Source organism: Pezoporus flaviventris, unplaced genomic scaffold (assembly GCF_033815535.1).
Source record: "Pezoporus flaviventris isolate CSIRO_AGI_PZ_B2104156 unplaced genomic scaffold, CSIRO_AGI_Pfla_v1 ptg000317l, whole genome shotgun sequence".
In the NCBI taxonomy this organism is placed as follows: domain Eukaryota; kingdom Metazoa; phylum Chordata; class Aves; order Psittaciformes; family Psittacidae; genus Pezoporus; species Pezoporus flaviventris.
In genome coordinates, this window is record NW_026892864.1 from 101,939 (window position 1) to 119,482 (window position 17,544).

A 17,544-nucleotide genomic window follows, 5' to 3' on the forward strand; every position below is an offset into this window, starting at 1 on the left:
AGATTAAGGGCGGTGGGGGGAGCTATAGGGTAGCCAGGCCCTATAGCTATATAGGGCTATATAGTGGGGCTATACAGAGTCGGTCAAACCAGGCCGTGGAGCGCTCGCTGTCGGTGACCCCCGAAAGCGGGCCGGGGCCTATAGAGACGAGCACGTGCGTAGGGCGCCCCCATGTGGTGGGGGGAGCGTCCCTCAGCCCCTATAGGGGACAACGGGGGGGGCGGGGGGCACTGCTGCGGTCACAAAGCTCCGCCCCCTCCTCCCCTGTGGCCCCGCCCACCGCTCGGCCTTCAGCCAATCAAGCGCCGGCAGCAGAGCCTCCGGCCGACCGTGACGCAGCCGTGCGGTGGGCGGGGTCTTACGGCGGGATGGCAGAGCTTTTAACCAATAGTAGAGCGGGCTCGGAGGGGAGGGCCAATAAGAAGAGGTTCTTTCCGGTAAAGGGGCGGGGCAAGTAGCGGTACGAAGGGGGCGTGTCGAGGGCTGACCAATAGGAGGCTAGGGGGGCGGGGCTAGCGGGACGCGGGGGGAAGCGGTGGTTGCGGTCGCGCAGCGGTGAGTTGACGGGGGGAGAGAGAGGGAGAGACACACCGGGGATCACGTGACCCACGGCCCCGCGTGACCCCTTCCCCCCGTAGGATCCCCTCTTAGGGCCCGGGACCCCCCATAGGGGCTGGTGCCCCCCATAGACCGGATCGCCCATAGGGCCCGGAGCCCCTCTAGGGCTTGGGACCCCCCCAGAGCCCAGTATGGACCAGTGCCGCCAGTTTGGCCCCACTGGGCAGCTCATCTATGGGGCCAGTGGGGCAGTGTGGGGCTGCACAGGGTTGTATGTGCCTCACAGGGCCATACAGGGCTGAGTGGGGTTATGTGGGACCTTATGGAGCTGTATGGGGTGAATGTGCCCTATGGGTCATGTGGAGCTGTATGGGGTGAATGTGCCTTATGGGGTCATCATGTGGGGCTGTATGGGTTGCGTGTGCCCCATGGAGTCATGTGGGGCTCTGTGGGGGGCCTGTGCCCCATGGGGTCATGTGGGGATGTATGGGGTGTATGTGCCCTATAGGGTCATGTGGGGCTCTGTGGGGTGCGTGTGCCCCATGGGGGTCATGTGAGGCTGTATGTGCCCTACGGGTCCTTATGGGGCTATGTGGGCTGTGTGGGATCCCGTGGGGCTGGGTGCGCCCCATGGGGTTATATGGGCTTGTATGGGTGTATATGCACCCCATGTGTGCCCTATGGGCTGTGCGGGGTCCCTCTGGGGCTGCACGTGCTCCATGCGGCTGAATGAGGGGTCCCTACGGGGCCGCGCGGGTCCCTGTGGGGCTCTCTGGGTCCCTGTGGGGCTCTCTGGGTCCGCGTGGACTTTGCCCCCCCCCGGTCAATGATTCACCCGGGGGGCAGCGGGGGCTGGAGCCGGGGCCGGGCGTGCGCAGGGAGCGGGCAGAGCCGCAGCGAGGGACCGGTGGGGCAGAGGTACCCGTGCGGGGGGGGGGGTGCCCGTGCTAGAGGTGCTTGTGAAGAAGAAGGGGTTGGGGGGGGGGGCGTGCAAGAGGGGCTTGAGCCAAAGGGGCGCGATGGAAGGGGTGTGCGTGTGCAAGGGGTGCTGGTGCTGGAGGGGTCCTTGTGCAAGGGGTGCTTGCGCAAGGGGGGGGGCGTGCAAGACGTGCTTGTGCCAAAGGGGTGCGATGGAGGTGGTGGGTGCGTGTGCAAGGGGGGGCTTGTGCTGGAGGGGTCCTTGTGCAAGGGGTCCTTGTGCAAGGGGTGCTTGTGCTGGAAGGATCCTTGTACTGGAGGGGTCCTTGTTCTGGAAGGGTCCTTGTGCAAGGGGTCCTTGTGTAAGAGGTGCTTGTGCCAAAGGGGCGCGATGGAGGGGGTGTGCGTGTGCAAGGGGTGCTGGTGCTGGAGGGGTCCTTGTGCAAGGGGTCCTTGTGCTGGAGGGGATCTTGTGCAAGGGGGGGGGGCGTGCCAGACGTACTTGTGCCAAAGGGGTGCGATGGAGGTGGTGGGTGCGTGTGCAAGGGGGGGCTTGTGCTGGAGGGGTCCTTGTGCGAGGGGTCCTTGTGCAAGGGGTGCTTGTGCTGGAAGGATCCTTGTACTGGAGGGGTCCTTGTTCTGGAAGGGTCCTTGTGCAAGGGGTCCTTGTGCTGGAGGGGTCCTTGTGCAAGGGGTCCTTGAGCCAAAGGGGCATAATGGAGGGGGTGAGTGTGTGTGCAAGGGGTGCTTGTGCTGGAGGGGTCCTTGTGCAAGGGGGGGCCGTGCAAGAGGTGCTTGTGCCAAAGGGGTGCGATGGAGGTGGTGGGTGTGGGTGTGCATGGGGGGAGCTTGTGTTGGAGGGGTCCTTGTGCAAGGGAGGTCCTTGTGCAGGGGGTGCTTATGCCGAAGGGGTGCAGTGAAGGTGATGTGAATGTACGGGGGGGGGCTTGTGCAAGAGAGGTGCTTGTGCAAGAGAGGTGCTTGTGCTGGAGGGGTTCTTGTGCAAGAGGTGCTTGTGCCAAAGGGGTGCGATGGAGGTGCTGTGCCTGTGCAAGGGGTCCTTGTGCAAGAGGTGCTTGTGCCAAAGGGGTCCTTGTGCTCGTGGCAAGAGCCACTTGTGCAAGGAGATGCTTGTGCAAGGGGGGGTTTGCACACCCGTGTCTGTCCCGTGCCTCCCCCCCGCCCCCATTAACGCTGGCTGAGGGGAGATCCAGGTTCTTTATGGGATGTTGGGGGGTTGGGATTCTCTGGTGTCTTCTATAGGGGTTGTGCAAAGGGGAGGGGGAGGGGGGTCCCGGATGAGGGTCAAAGGGCAGTGGGGGAAAGGTCGGGGGGAGGGGGGGAGAGAGGGGGGAGATTCTCTGCTGTCTCCTATAGGGGTTGTGCCCGGGATGGGGGGTGGGGGGGGAGGTCAAAGGGCACTGGGGGAAAGGTGATGTTTGGATCCATTCTGGGAAATGGGGGGGGGGGGGGGGAAGAGGAGGAGGGGGAAAGGGGGGGGAGATTCTCCACTGGCTCGTATGGGGTTGTGCCATTGAGGGGGGAGCGCTGACCCGTGACCTCCCCAACCCGTGTCTGTGACCCCCTTCCCTCCCCCCAGATGTTTCAGCTGTGCCTCCCCCGGGGGGGCCGGGCCCTGCTGGGGCTGCGGCTGCTGCGGGGCCCCCCCGGCGCCCGGCGCCCCGTCAGCTACCAGCCCATCCGCAAGGTGCTGGTGGCCAACAGGGGTGAGTGCAGACACCCGGGACCCCCCCATGGCCCCCGGGGCACCCTCGCACCCATTGAGCTTTGTGCTCTGGGTCCACACTTTGTCCCCTCCATCCCCCCATGGCCCTTGGGTCCTCCCCCAGCCCGGGTGTCCCCATGGGGTGTCCCCACTGGGTCCCGATGTCCCCCCTGCGCCAAGGTGTCCCCAGTGGATGTTTCCAGTGGGGTGTTCCCAATGGGATGGGATGTCCCCAAGGGGTTGGAATGTCTCCAATGGGTGTCCCCAATGGTTATCCCCCTTTTTTCTGTTTTCCCAATGGAATGGGATGACCCCGGTGGGTAGGGATGTCCCCAGTGGGGTGTCCCCAGTGGGCTGGGCTGTTCCCCATGTCCCCGTGTTCTTAATGGGATAGGATGTCCCCGATGGGATGCGATGTCCCTAATGGGGTGTCCCCAATGGGATGGGATGACCCCAGTGGGTAGGGATGACCCCAGTGGGTAAGGATGTCCCCAGTGGGATGGGATGACCCCAGTGGGTAGGGATGTCCCCAGTGGGATGGGATGTCCCCAATGGGATGGGATGACCCCAGTGGGTAGGGATGTCCCCAGTGGGGTGTCCCCAACGGGCTGGGCTGTTCCCGCAGGTGAGATCGCCATCCGGGTGTTCCGGGCCTGCACGGAGCTGGGGATCCGCACCGTGGCCGTGTACTCGGAGCAGGACACGGGGCAGATGCACCGGCAGAAGGCGGACGAGGCCTATCTGGTGGGGCGGGGGCTGCCCCCCGTGCAGGCCTACCTGCACGTGCCCGACATCATCCGTGTGGCACAGGTACCCGGCACGGGGGGCAGCCCTATGGGGTGGGGGGTGCACGTGTGCCCCACAGGGATGTGCCTGGGTGCCCTATGGGAGCACATCTGGGAGACCCACAGGGATGTGCCTGGCTCCCCTATGGGGGTACGTCTGGGAGACCCATAGGAATGTGCCTGGGTGCCCTATGGGAGCACATCTGGGAGACCCACAGGGATGTGCCTGGGTGCCCTATGGGAGCACATCTGGGAGACCCACAGGGATGTGGCTGGCTCCCCTATGGGGGCACATCTGGGAGACCCATAGGGATGTGCCTGGCTCTCCTATGGGGGTACATCTGGGAGACCCATAGGGAACTGCTTGAGTGCCCTATGGGGGTACATCTGGGGGACCCATAGGAATGTGCCTGGGTGCCCTATGGGGGCATATCTGGTTTCCATAGGGTGAGAGGACACATGTGCTCCATAGGGATGTGCCTGGGTGCCCTATGGGGGGACACATGGGAGATCCATAGGGTTGGGCCTGGGTGCCCTGTGGGGGTATATCTGGGTTCTGTGGGGTAGGAGGACACACATGTGCACAATAGGGATGGGCCTGGGTTCCTTTGGGGGGGCATACGTGGGTCCCATGGGATGAGGGGGACACGTGTGCTCCATTGGGATGTACCCGGGTCTGCTGTGGGGTACATATGGGGGGCCCATAGGGATGTGCCTGGGGTATCCCCATGACCCTCCCAATCAATGTTTCCCCCCCCCATTCCCTCTGTCCCCCCCATCCCTGTTCCCCCCCTCCATCCTATTCCCATGGCAGGAGAATGGGGTGGATGCGATCCACCCGGGGTACGGGTTCCTGTCCGAGAGCGCTGCCTTCGCCCAGGCCTGCCTGGACGCGGGGGTCCGGTTTGTGGGGCCCCCCCCAGCCGTCGTGCGCCAGATGGGGGACAAAGTGGAGGCTCGAGCCATTGCCATCGCTGCTGGTGGGGATGGGGGGGCATGGGAGGGGGGCATGGGGGGGCTATAGGGGGGTATGGGGTTGTTTGGGGGGGTATAGGGGGGTAAATGGGGTGTTTGGAGGGTGTATGTGAGAGTAAAGGGATTATTTGGGGGGAGTATGTACGGGCAAAGGGGTTATTTGGGGCATATAGAGGGATAGGGGTTCAACTGAGGGGCTATGGGATTGTTTGGGGGGACTGTAGTGGAGTAAAGGGGTTATTGGGGGGGCTATGGGGTTATTTGAGACATTAAGGGGGATATTGGGGGGGGTTATGGGGCGGTATGGGATTGTTTGGGAGGCTAGAGGGTGTTACAGAGTGTTATAGGGCGCTGTAGGGGGGTATAGGATGCTCTAGGTGGTTGTAGAGTGCTCTGGGGAGTATAGGATGCTAAAAGTGGTTGTAGGGTGCTATAGGAAGTTACAGGATGCTATTGGTGGTAAGAGGATGCTCTAGGGGGGTAAAGGATGCTATAGGTGATTGTAGGGTGTTCTAGAGAGTTATAGGATGCTGTAGATGGTTATAGGGTGCTCTAGGAAGTTATAGGATGCTATAGGTGGTTTTAGGGTGCTATAGGGGGTTATAGGATGCTATAAGTGGTTATAGAATGCTCTAAGGGGGTATAGGATGCTATAGGTGATTATAGGGCGCTAGGTTTACCAGATGCTCTAGGGGGATATAGAATGCTATAGGTGGTTATAGGGTCCTATAGGGGGGTATAGGATGCTATAGGTGATTGTAGAGTGCTCTGGGAGGGTATAGGATGCTATAGGTGATTGTAGGGCGCTCTAGGGAGTTACAGGATGCTATAGGTGATTATAGGGTGCTCTAGGGAGTTACAGGATGCTATAGGTGGTTATAGGGCACTATAGAGGCGTATAGGATGCTGTAGGTGATTATAGGGTGCTCTAGGGAGTTACAGGGTGCTATAGGTGGTTATAGGGTGCTATAGGGGGGTATAGGATGCTATAGGTGATTATAGGGTGCTCTAGGGAGTTACAGGATGCTGTAGGTGGTTATAGGGTGCTATAGGGGGGTATAGGATGCTATAGGTGGTTTTAGGATGCTATAAGTGGTTATAGAATGGTCTAAGGGGGTATAGGATGCTATAGGTGGTTATAGGGCGCTAGGTTTACCAGATGCTCTAGGGGAATATAGAATGCTATAGGTGGTTATAGGGTGCTATAGGGGGGTATAGGATGCTATAGGTGGTTGTAGAGTGCTCTGGGAGGGTATAGGATGCTATAGGTGATTGTAGGGCGCTCTAGGGAGTTATAGGATGCTATAGGTGATTATAGGGTGCTCTAGGGAGTTATAGGATGCTATAGGTGGTTATAGGGCACTATAGAGGCGTATAGGATGCTGTAGGTGATTATAGGGTGCTCTAGGGAGTTACAGGGTGCTATAGGTGGTTATAGGGTGCTCTAGGGGGGTATAGGATGCTAGAGGTGGTTATAGGGTGCTCTAGGGAGTTACAGGATACTGTAGGTGGTTATAGGGCACTCTAGGGAGTTACAGGATGCTATAGGTGGTTATAGGGTGCTATGGGGGTTATAGGATGCTATAGGTGCTCTAGGGTGTTACAGGTGCTCTAGGGTGCTCTAGGATGCTATAGGTGCTCCCTAGGGTGCTCTAGGGGGTTATAGGATGCTGTAGGTGGTTATAGGGCGCTCTAGGGAGTTACAGGATGCTGTAGGTGGTTATAGGGCACTCTAGGGAGTTACAGGGTGCTATAGGTGGTTATAGGGTGCTATAGGGGGGGTATAGGATGCTATAGGTGCTCTAGGGTGCTCTAGGGTGTTATAGGTGCTCTAGGGTGCTCTAGGATGCTATAGGTGCTCCCTAGGGTGCTCTAGGGAGTTATAGGATGCTGTAGGTGATTATAGGGTGCTCTAGGGGGGTATAGGATGCTATAGGTGATTATAGGGTGCTCTAGGGAGTTACAGGATGCTGGAGGTGGTTATAGGGCGCTCTGGGGGTGCCGGGGGTGCTGTGTGCGGCGGGTGACCCCTCCCGCCCCCCCCGCAGGGCTGCCGGTGGTGCCGGGGACGCCATCGCCGGTGTCGGGGTTGGCCGAGGCGCGGGACTTCGCGCTGGACGCCGGCTTCCCCGTTATCCTCAAGGCAGCGCACGGCGGCGGCGGCCGCGGCATGAGGGTGGTGCGGGCACCGCAGGTACCGGCCTGAGCCTCCCCCACAGGAGCCCCCCCCCGTGGGACCCCGATGTCCACATCCCAAGGGACACCCCCACCCCCCCCCCCCAAATCCATGGATCCCCAAATCCCTGGGATGCTCCCCGGGGTTTAGGAGGACCCATGTGGGGTGCGCGCAGGCACCCGTGGGTGATGCAGGGCACCCCCGTTGTGTGTGGGGGTGCTGGGCCCGCGGGTCTCCCGGCATTCCAGGCTTGTCCCAGCCACGCTCCATTGCAGGAGCTGGAGGAGAGCTTCTCCCGCGCCTCCTCCGAGGCTTTGGCCGCCTTTGGCAACGGGGACCTGTTCGTGGAGAAGTTCATTGAGCGCCCGCGGCACATCGAGGTCCAGATCCTGGGTACGGAGTGGGGGGGTGGGGGTCCAGGGGGATCCCTATGGGATCTGAGCAGGATCTGGGAGGTCTTTGGAGCTTTTTAGGGGCTCCTTGGGGCTTTTGAGGGGCTTTTGAGGGGGTCTCTGGGGGCTTTCTGGTGGTTACCTGGGGATTTGGAGGGGGTTTTGTGGCTTTTGGGTGGGCTGGGGGGACTTTGGGGTGTCTTTTGGAGCATTTAGGGGGTCTTTATGGCTGTTGGGGAGGTGTCTGGAGGGACTTTGGGGTGTCTTTTGGAGCATTTAGGGGGTCTTTATGGCTGTTGGGGAGGTGTCTGGGGGGACTTTGGGGTGTCTTTTGGAGCATTTAGGGGGTCTTTATGGCTGTTGGGGAGGTGTCTGGAGGGACTTTGGGGTGTCTTTTGGAGCATTTAGGGGGTCTTTATGGCTGTTGGGGAGGTGTCTGGGGGGACTTTGGGGTGTCTTTTGGAGCATTTAGGGGGTCTTTATGGCTGTTGGGGAGGTGTCTGAAGGGACTTTGGGGTGTCTTTTGGAGCATTTATGGGGTCTTTATGGCTGTTGGGGAGGTGTCTGGGTGGACTTTGGGGTGTCTTTTGGAGCATTTAGGGGGTCTTTATGGCTGTTGGGGAGGTCTTTGGGGGTCCTTGGGGCTTTCGGGGAGGTCTTTGGGGGGTCCTTACGGACCTGGGAGCTTTTTCTGCGGCTGCTCCTGGATTCGGGGGTGTCCCCAGAGCCAAAGCGGGGTTTGGGGTGTCGGGATGGGGCTGGGATGGGGGGGGGTGCCCGTGTCCCGGTGTGACCCCGGCCCGGTCCCGGTGCAGGGGACCAGCACGGGCACGTGGTGCACCTGCACGAGCGGGACTGCTCGGTGCAGCGCCGGCACCAGAAGGTCGTGGAGATCGCGCCCGCGGCGCGGCTGCAGCCGCAGCTCCGGGAGCGCCTCGCCAGCGACGCCGTGCGCCTGGCGCGGCAGGTACCGAGCGCCGCCGCACGGGGGCGCCGCAGACCCATTGGGAGGAACCCATGAGGGGGACCTAAGGGAACCGGGGGGGGGGTGTTTGACCATGGGGTCTCGCCGCAATCCGTGGGGAGACCCAGGAGAATGTGGGGACACCAAGGGATCCATGGGGGAGACCCGGGAGTTGGGGGGGAGGAGGATGTAAAGGGAAAATGGGGAGACGCAGGAGTTTCGGAAGGGACCTGCACCCATCACGAGGGGAGAACATGGGGGGACACAAGAACTGGGAGGGAGGAGGCCATGGGGGTCACCCAGAATCCATGGGGAGACCCGGGAGAACATGGGGGAGACACAGGAATTGGGGAAACACCCAAGAGCCATGTGAGGGGCTGCACCCATCATCAGGGCAACGGGCACCCAAAGGGGCACCCAGGCCTTTGGGGGTGCCCCCGTTTCCGGCCTGACAAGGTGTGTGTGGGGGCTGCAGGTGGGGTACGAGAACGCAGGAACAGTGGAATTCCTGGTGGATCAGAGCGGGAGCTACTACTTCATCGAGGTCAACTCGCGCCTGCAGGTGGAGCACACGGTCACCGAGGAGATCACGGGGTGCGTGCGGGGGGGACACCCCAAAACCGGGTCCTGGGGAGTGCAAAGGGATGAGGGGGGCACCTGGGTGCCAGGTCTTTGGGAAGACGCCGGTGGGAGATGTGGCTCCATCTGCTGAGGCTGTTGGAGATGTGGGTCCATGGCTGCCCTGTGGGGAGGTGTGGGTCAGCACTGGGGGTTCTTGGGCCCCCCTGTGACCCCCCGTCAGCGTGGACCTGGTCCACGCGCAGTTGCAGGTGGCCGCGGGCCGGTCACTGCCGGAGCTGGGGCTGGAGCAGGACAAGATCCGTGTCAACGGCTGCGCCATCCAGTGCCGCGTCACCACCGAGGACCCAGCCCGTGGCTTCCAGCCCGACACCGGCCGCATCGAGGTGAGCGCCTGGGGCACCCCACTGGGACGATCCCATTGGGACACCCCAGCGCCCACAGCAGCCTCTGAAGGGTCTCTCGGCACCCCGGGTGCCGCCGCAGGTGTTCCGCAGCGGGGAGGGCATGGGGATCCGCCTGGACGGCGCCTCCGCCTTCCAGGGCGCGCTCATCTCGCCGCACTACGACTCGCTGCTGGTGAAGGTGGTGGCCCACGGCCACGACCAGCCCGCGGCCGCCGCCAAGATGCGCCGTGCCCTGGCTGAGTTCCGCATCCGCGGTGTCAAGGTCGGCCCCCGAGGGGCGGGGGAGCAGGGTGATGGGATGGGGGGCACCGGGATGGGTGGGGGTTCTTGTGTGGTTCGCAAGGGGATGGGAGCCTCGTGTGCGATGCACAAGGGGGTTTGAGGGGCTCGTGTGTGGTGCATGGGGGGGTTGGAGGGGCGCTGCTCTGGTGCACGAAGGCCCTGGTGCAATGCACAAGGAGTTGGAGGGCACTTGTGCAGTGTGCCAGGGGCTGGGGTGTGCGGTGCTCTGGGTTGGGGGTGTTTGACACGCTGCGGTGCTCATGCAGTGCACAAGGGGCTGTTGGAGCCACTTGGGCAATGCACGGCAGGGGGGTCTTGTGTGACTCCCCTCATCATGGAGTGTGGGGGGCGGTGGGAGGTCCCTCGTGGACTGCATGATGGGGTTGTGCACTGTCCTAGCATCCCAGTGCATTGCACGAGGATGGTGTCAGGGTGCTGCGCCCCTTGTGCATTGCACGAGGATGGTGTCAGGGTGCTGCGCCCCTTGTGCATTGCACGAGGATGGTGTCAGGGTGCTGCGCCCCTTGTGCATTACACAAGGATGGTGTCAGGGTGCTGCGCCCCTTGTGCATTACACAAGGATGGTGTCAGGGTGCTGTAGCCCTCGTGCATTGCACAAGGAAGGTGTCAGGGTGCTGTGCCCCTTGTGCATTATGATGAGGATTGTGTCAGGGTGCTGTGGCCCTCGTGCACTGCACAAGGATGGTGTCAGGGTGCTGTGCCCCTTGTGCATTGCACAAGGAAAGTGTCAGGGTTCTGTGCCCCTTGTGCATTACATGAGGATGGTGTCAGGGTGCTGTGGCCCTTGTGCATTGCACAAGGTGTCAGGGTGCCGTGCCCCTTGTGCATTACACGAGGATGGTGTCAGGGTGCCGTGCCCCTTGTGCATTACACGAGGATGGTGTCAGGGTGCTGTGGCCCTCGTGCATTGCACAAGGAAGGTGTCAGGGTGCTGTGCCCCTTGTGCATTACATGGGGATGGTGTCAGGGTGCTGTGGGCCTCGTGCATTGCACAAGGAAGGTGTCAGGGTGCTGTGCCCCTTGTGCATTACATGGGGATGGTGTCAGGGTGCTGTGGGCCTCGTGTGTTGCACGAGGGTGGTGCCGGTGCCCCCGTTGTGCCTTGCACGAGGATGGTGCTGGTGCCCCTCATGCCTCAGCCACTGACGGGCGCATCCTGCGCAGACGAACATCCCGTTCCTGCAGAACGTCCTGGCGCACCCCCAGTTCTTGGGGGGTGTCGCTGATACCCAGTTCATTGATGAGAACCCCGAACTCTTCCACCTGCGCCCCGGGCAGAACCGGGCCCAGAAGCTGCTGCACTACCTGGGTATGGGGCTGGGAGGGGGCCTGGGGGAGGCGCTGGGTGCTTGAAAGCAGTTTGAGGGGCTCTAAGGGGTCCCTGTGGGGCTTGGGAGAGTTCTTGGGCAGTCCTGGGGGGCTCCTGGGGGGGGTCCTTGGAGGGTTCTTGGGGGGCTCTAAGGAGTCCCTTGGGGGGGTCCAAACCCCCCAACCATGCACCCTCCCCCAGGTCACGTGATGGTGAACGGCCCCAGCACCCCTCTCCCAGTCAAGGCGAAGGCAGCGCTGATGGAGCCCACCCCGCCCCCGACACCCATGGGTGAGAGCCCCGTGCTTGGCATGCGCTTGGCATGTGCTTGGCATGACATAGCCTGTACTAAGGCGCACGCGCGCGTTACCACGTGTGCTTGCCGCGTGCACGGTGCGCGCGCGCGCTACGCTCACCGTGCCCGTGCCCCCCCCATTCCAGGGCCGCCCCCGCCGGGGCTCCGGGCCGTGCTGCAGCGGGAGGGACCGGGCGCGTTCTCGCGGGCGCTGCGCGCGCACCGGGGGCTGCTGCTCACGGACACCACGTTCCGGGACGCGCACCAGTCGCTGCTGGCCACGCGCGTGCGCACGAGGGACCTGGCGCGCGTGGCGCCCTTCGCCGCGCACAGCCTCAGCGGCCTCTGCAGCATGGAGACGTGGGGAGGTGGGCGGGGCCTCGGGGGGGGGGGCGTGGTCATGGGGGTGCACGGCGGGAACGGGTGAAGCCCAGAGGGGCGGGGCCTATAAAGGGGCGTGGCTTCCCTTGTGGGAGCTGTGAATGGGAATGGCTCAGGGGGCTGGGCTTCGAAGGGCGGGGGCGTGAATGGGGAGGTTGTAAAAGGGGGCGTGGCTTCTCTGGGGAGCTGGTAGGAATGGGAGTGGTCGAAGGGGCGGGGCTTCGAGGGGGGGTGTTGTCGGAATGGGGAGGGTGCAAAAGGGGGCGGGGCTTCTATTGGGAGCAGGGAATGGGAGTGGCCGAAGGGGCGGGGCTTCGAAGGGGGAGCGTGGTCTGAATGGGGAGGGTGCAAAAGGGGGCGGGGCTTCTTATGGGAGTGGTCGAATGGGGCGTGGTCGGAATGGGGCGTGTGCAAAAGTGGGCGTGGCTTATCTGGGGAGCTGCGAATGGGGGTGGCCGGGGGGGGGGTTCTCTATGGATGACCGTGGGGAATGGGAGGCAGGGGGAAGGGGCGTGGCCTGGGTGTGGGGGGCGTGGCTGCAGCAGTTCTGGGTCCTAAAGGGGGCGGGGCTTTGCCCTGGGAGCCCTTAACACTGGGGGCAGAGGTGGGAAGGGGGGTGAAGGTGTTCAAGGTGGGGGGGGGGGGGTGCAGCAGCGCTCAGCCTCTGCCCCCCAGGTGCCACCTTCGACGTGGCCATGCGGTTCCTGCACGAGTGCCCCTGGGAGCGGCTGCGGGAGCTGCGGCGCCTCGTCCCCAACATCCCCTTCCAGATGCTGCTGCGCGGCGCCAACGCCGTCGGCTACACCAACTACCCCGACAACGTCGTCAACCGGTGACCGGGGGACACCGGGGGGGCCTGTTGGAGCATGGGGAGATGTGAAGGGATGAGCAGGCATGGGGGATGAGCAGACGTGGAGACATGGGGGAATATGGTGACGTGAGGGCGCATGGAGGGGTGAACGGATGGGGGGAGACGGAACACAGTGGACGTGGGGAGACATGGAGGGATAAGGAGACATGAAGGATATGGTGAGACGGAGGACATGGGGAAATGAGGGACGAAGGGATGGGTGTAGGTGGACCATGAAGGACATAGAGATATATGGAGGGATGATGGGACATGGGGGCCATGAGGGGATGATGTGACTTGGGGGACATGAAGAACATGGGGACGCTTGGAGCAATGGCAGGACATATACCCAGTGTGACGAGCACCCATGAGGACACAGTGGGTCACCACGGGACGTGCCACCAGCCCGCAGGTGCTCAGGGACCCCCATAACCCCTCTGGTGCTGCCCAGGTTCTGTGAGGTGGCCGTGGCCAACGGCATGGACATCTTCCGCGTGTTCGACGCCCTCAACTACCTGCCCAACCTGGTGCTGGGGATAGAGGCTGCCGGGCGAGCAGGCGCCGTGGTGGAGGCCGCGCTCTCCTACACCGGCGACGTGGCTGATCCCACCCGCACCAAGTACAGCCTCCAGTACTACCTGGACCTGGCGCGGGAGCTGGTGGCTGCCGGCACTCACATCCTCTGCATCAAGGTGAGGAGGGGTCTATGGGGGGAGCTTAGGGTGACAGAGAGGGGAGTTTGGGGATGGGAGGGGGGATTGGGGGGGTATTTGGGGTGCTAGAGGGGATGAGATGGGAACTGGGGGTTGCTGGAGGGGCTGAGGGGTGAATTTCAGGCCCCCAACACCCCCAGAATGCGACACAGCAGCTACTGTGGGAGTTGGAGGTTGAGATGAGATGAGGGGCCCCATGACCCCCCATGCTATGTTCCCCTATCCCCCCTACCCCCTATGACCCCAATGCCCCACATATCCCCGCTGCCCCCCTCATGTCCCCATGTGCCCCGTGCCCCCCATAACCCCTCCCTATCCTCCCTGACCCCTCTCTGACTCCTCTGTGGGGCAGGACATGGCGGGGCTGCTGACCCCAGGTGCCGCACGGGTGCTGGTGACGGCGCTGCGGGAGCGCTTCCCAGAGGTTCCTCTGCACGTGCACACGCACGACACGGCCGGGGCCGCCGTCGCCTCCATGCTGGCGGCTGCCAATGCTGGCGCTGATGTGGTGGACGTGGCCGTGGACGCCATGGCTGGGATGACCTCCCAGCCCAGCATGGGCGCGCTGGTGGCCTGCGCCCGCGGCACCCCTCTTGACACAGGTACCTCGGCCGTGGCAATAGCAACGTGGGCAGGGAGGTGGGGACGTAGTTATGGAGGTCCACCATGGTGTTGGTAGTAGCAACGTGGGCAGGGAGGTGGGGATGTAGTTATGGAGGTCCACCATGGTGTTGGTAGTAGCAACGTGGGCAGGGAGGTGGGGACGTAGTTATGGAGGTCCACCATGGTGTTGGTAGTGGCACCGTGGTCATGGTAATGGCAGTGGGGTTAGGGAGGTGGGGACATAGTTATGGAGGTCCACCATGGTGTTGGTAGGGGCACCGTGGTCATGGTAATGGCAGTGGGGTCAGGGAGGTGGGGACGTAGTTATGGAGGTCCACCATGGTGTTGGTAGTGGCACCGTGGTCATGGTAATGGCAGTGGGGTCAGGGAGGTGGGACGTAATTATGGAGGTCCACCTTGGTATTGGTAGTGGCAATGTAGTCAAGGAGGTGGAGGTGCCACCATGGTCTTGGCAATGGCAACGTGGTCTTAGTAATGGGAACATGGTCAGGGAGGTGGGGGTATAGTTACAGAGTAGGCACCATGGCACCATGACCACGATGACACCACCATGGTCTAACCAGTGGCACCATGACCATGTTGATGCCACCATGCTCATAGCAACACCGCCACAGCCACACCGCTGCACACATAAACCACAACCCCACCACCACACTCCCAGCATCACCGCTACACCCACAGTGCCACCACCGCACCCATCACACCCAACCACCACCACCCTTGCCCGTGGTGGCCCCAATGAGGTCCCCAGGCACTGGTGGCTCCAAGGGGGATGTCCTGCCTTAGGCATCTCGCTGGAGAAGGTGTTTGAGTACAGCGAGTACTGGGAGGGCGCACGGGCGCTCTACGCCGCCTTCGACTGCACGGCCACCATGAAGTCTGGCAACGCCGACGTCTACGAGAATGAGATCCCTGGGGGGCAATACACCAACCTCCACTTCCAGGCCCACGCCATGGGGCTGGGCCACAAGTTCAAGGAGGTCAAGAAGGCCTATGCCGAGGCCAACAAGCTCCTTGGGGACCTCATCAAGGTAAGGGAGGGAGTGGGGGTCTTCATGGGGTCGGTCTTCATGAGGTGGTCTCCATGGGGTGGTTTCCATGGGGTGGTTTCCATGGGGTGGGTGGTTCTTCATGGGGTGGTGGTGATGGAGGCAGTTGATGTGGAATAGGGGGTCTTCATGGGGTGGGTGGTCTCCATTGGGTTGTGTTCATAGTGTGGGTGGTCTCCATGGGATTGTCTTCATGGAGTGGGTGGTCTCCATAGGATGATGTCCGTGGGGTGGAATGGACTCCATGTGTTGAGTGCTCCGTGAGTGAAGTGCTCCATAGGCTGGATGCTCCATAGATAGGGTGCTTCATGGGTTGAGAGCTCCATGGGGCAGGTACTTCATGTGTTGTATTAACTCCATGACTCGAGTGCTTAATGACTCAGGTGCTCCATGAGTTGGGTATTTCATGTCTTGGGTGCTGCATGAGTTGGATTCTCCGTGGATTGGATGCTCCATGGGTTGGGTTTTCCACAAGCAAGACCCCTGAGTGGCACCCCTGGGTAACACCATTGGGTGACACTACAGGGTGACACCTTTGGGCCGTTGCAGGTGACCCCGTCCTCCAAAGTGGTGGGGGACCTGGCGCAGTTCATGGTGCAGAACGGGCTGTCGCGGGAGGAGGTGGAAGCGCGCGCAGACGAGCTCTCCTTCCCGCTCTCTGTGGTGGAATTCCTGCAGGGATACATTGGCACCCCCCCGGGCGGCTTCCCCGAGCCCTTCCGCTCCCGGGTGAGGCACTGGGGAGCACTGGGATGGACTGGGAGGGCTTCCTGGAGGCTTTAGGCATGGCACTGGGCCCTAGCAACAGGTCCTAGTGGTGGTTGCCATGGCACCTGCTCCATAGTGATGGATCCCTCATCCATCCATCATAATGGTGTTGGATCCTTAGCAGCAGGATCCAGCACTAGTTTCCATGGCAACAGCTCCATAGTAAGGTGTCCCCATTCCACCCAACCCTAGGTCTAATGATGGTTTCCATGGCACCCAACCCCTATCAACAGATTGCTGTATCAGTTGCCATGGCAACAGCCCCATAGCAGCAGGTCTAACAATGGTTGCCATTACACCTGCCACTAGCAATGGGTCCCTATGCCTGGTTGCCATGGCAGCCAACCCTACCAATGGCTCCCAGCACCAGCTGGCATGGCACCAAGCCCTATAGCAGCATATCCCTAGCAACACCCCTAGCAACAGGATGCTGTGGTCCCTCTTGCTGCCTCCACCCCCTGGTCACCGTGGCTTCACCCTCGTTGCCATGACTACCCCCCTGTTGCCATGGTAATCCATCCCCAGGTGCTGAAGGAGCTGCCCCGCATCGAGGGCCGCCCAGGGGCATCGCTGCCACCGCTGGATTTTGAGGCTCTGGCGCAAGACTTGGGGTCCCGCCACGGGGCCCCCCCCAGCCCCGAGGACCTGCTCTCGGCCGCGCTTTACCCCAAGGTCTATGATGAGTTCCGCACCTTCACCAGCACCTTCGGGCCCGTGTCCTGCCTCGGCACCCGCCTCTTCCTCGAGGGGCCCACCATCGCCGAGGAGTTCGAGGTGCAGCGCGGGGGGACTGGGGACACTGGGAGGGAACTGGGTGTTACTGGGAGGCAACAAAACAGAGCCTGGAGTGGGAGCTGTTCTGGGCAGAGCTTTGAGCATCCTTCGCACACCCTCCTGCACCCCTCCAACAGCCTTTTCTCCCCCTTGCACCCCTCCCAACGCACCCGGGACCCCTCGTGTCCCCCTCTCACGCAGGTGGAGCTGGAGCGGGGCAAGACGCTGCACATCAAGGCGCTGGCGCTGGGGGACCTCAACACCGCGGGGCAGCGCGAGGTCTTCTTCGAGCTCAACGGGCAACTGCGCTCCATCCTCGTGCGGGACACACAGGCCATGAAGGTGGGGGGGTGGGCATGGGGAGGGGCTGGGGGGGGTTGGGATTAATGGGGGATTTAGGGGGTTTGGGGGGGGGTTGGGGTGTTTTGAAGGGGGTTTTGGGGCTTGTGGGGTTAGGAGAAGGTTGGGAGCATCTGGGAGGACTTGGGGTTGTTAAAGTGGCTTGGGGGTGTTTAGGTGGCTGAAGAAGCAGTTGGGGGGGGGCAATGGGGCATGATGAGGGGCTTGCAGGTGCTTCAGGAACCATGGGGGAGTGCTAGGAATTTGTGGGATCCCAGCGATCCTGGTGGTGGCTGTGGGAGGAGAATACAGGGAGGGTCCTGTGGGACATGGGGGGGTCTTGGGGACTCCTCACCCCCCCCTCTCTTCCTGATCTCTCCCCCCCCCAGGAGATGCACGTGCACCCCAAGGCTGACCGCGGGGCCAAGGGCCAGGTCGGAGCGCCGATGCCGGGCGAGGTGGTGGAGGTGCGGGTGGAAGAGGGGGCGCAGGTGGCCAAGGGGGACCCCCTCTGTGTCCTGAGTGCCATGAAGATGGAGACCGTGGTGACAGCCCCCATGGCCGGCACCATCACCCGGGTCCACGTGCGCCCCGGCATGAGCCTGGAAGGGGACGATCTCATCCTGGAAATCAAGTAGGGGGGTGCACAGGGACCCCCC

The 17,544-nt window shown here is 62.3% G+C and overlaps 1 protein-coding gene across 6 annotated transcripts; it reads left to right on the top strand.

Annotated features, from left to right (window-relative positions):
* The first annotated feature begins 433 nt into the window (after window positions 1-433).
* On the top strand, window positions 434-17,544 carry PC (pyruvate carboxylase). Of its 6 annotated transcripts, none has more exons than XM_061443167.1 (21): window positions 434-555; window positions 3,077-3,203; window positions 3,828-4,012; window positions 4,802-4,967; window positions 7,011-7,156; window positions 7,414-7,531; window positions 8,346-8,497; window positions 8,970-9,088; window positions 9,297-9,459; window positions 9,560-9,742; window positions 10,948-11,092; window positions 11,294-11,383; window positions 11,534-11,755; window positions 12,444-12,600; window positions 13,070-13,310; window positions 13,684-13,933; window positions 14,742-14,986; window positions 15,554-15,733; window positions 16,298-16,546; window positions 16,748-16,888; window positions 17,275-17,544. In XM_061443167.1, exons 2-21 carry the CDS (start codon window positions 3,077-3,079, stop codon window positions 17,521-17,523), a joined length of 3,528 nt encoding a protein of 1,175 aa, XP_061299151.1. In that variant the 5' UTR covers window positions 434-555; the 3' UTR covers window positions 17,524-17,544. The 6 variants fall into 6 exon arrangements, with proteins under 6 accessions (XP_061299151.1, XP_061299152.1, XP_061299150.1 ...); XM_061443168.1 differs by lacking the exon at window positions 434-555 and adding an exon at window positions 1,460-1,476; XM_061443166.1 differs by lacking the exon at window positions 434-555 and adding an exon at window positions 1,656-1,694.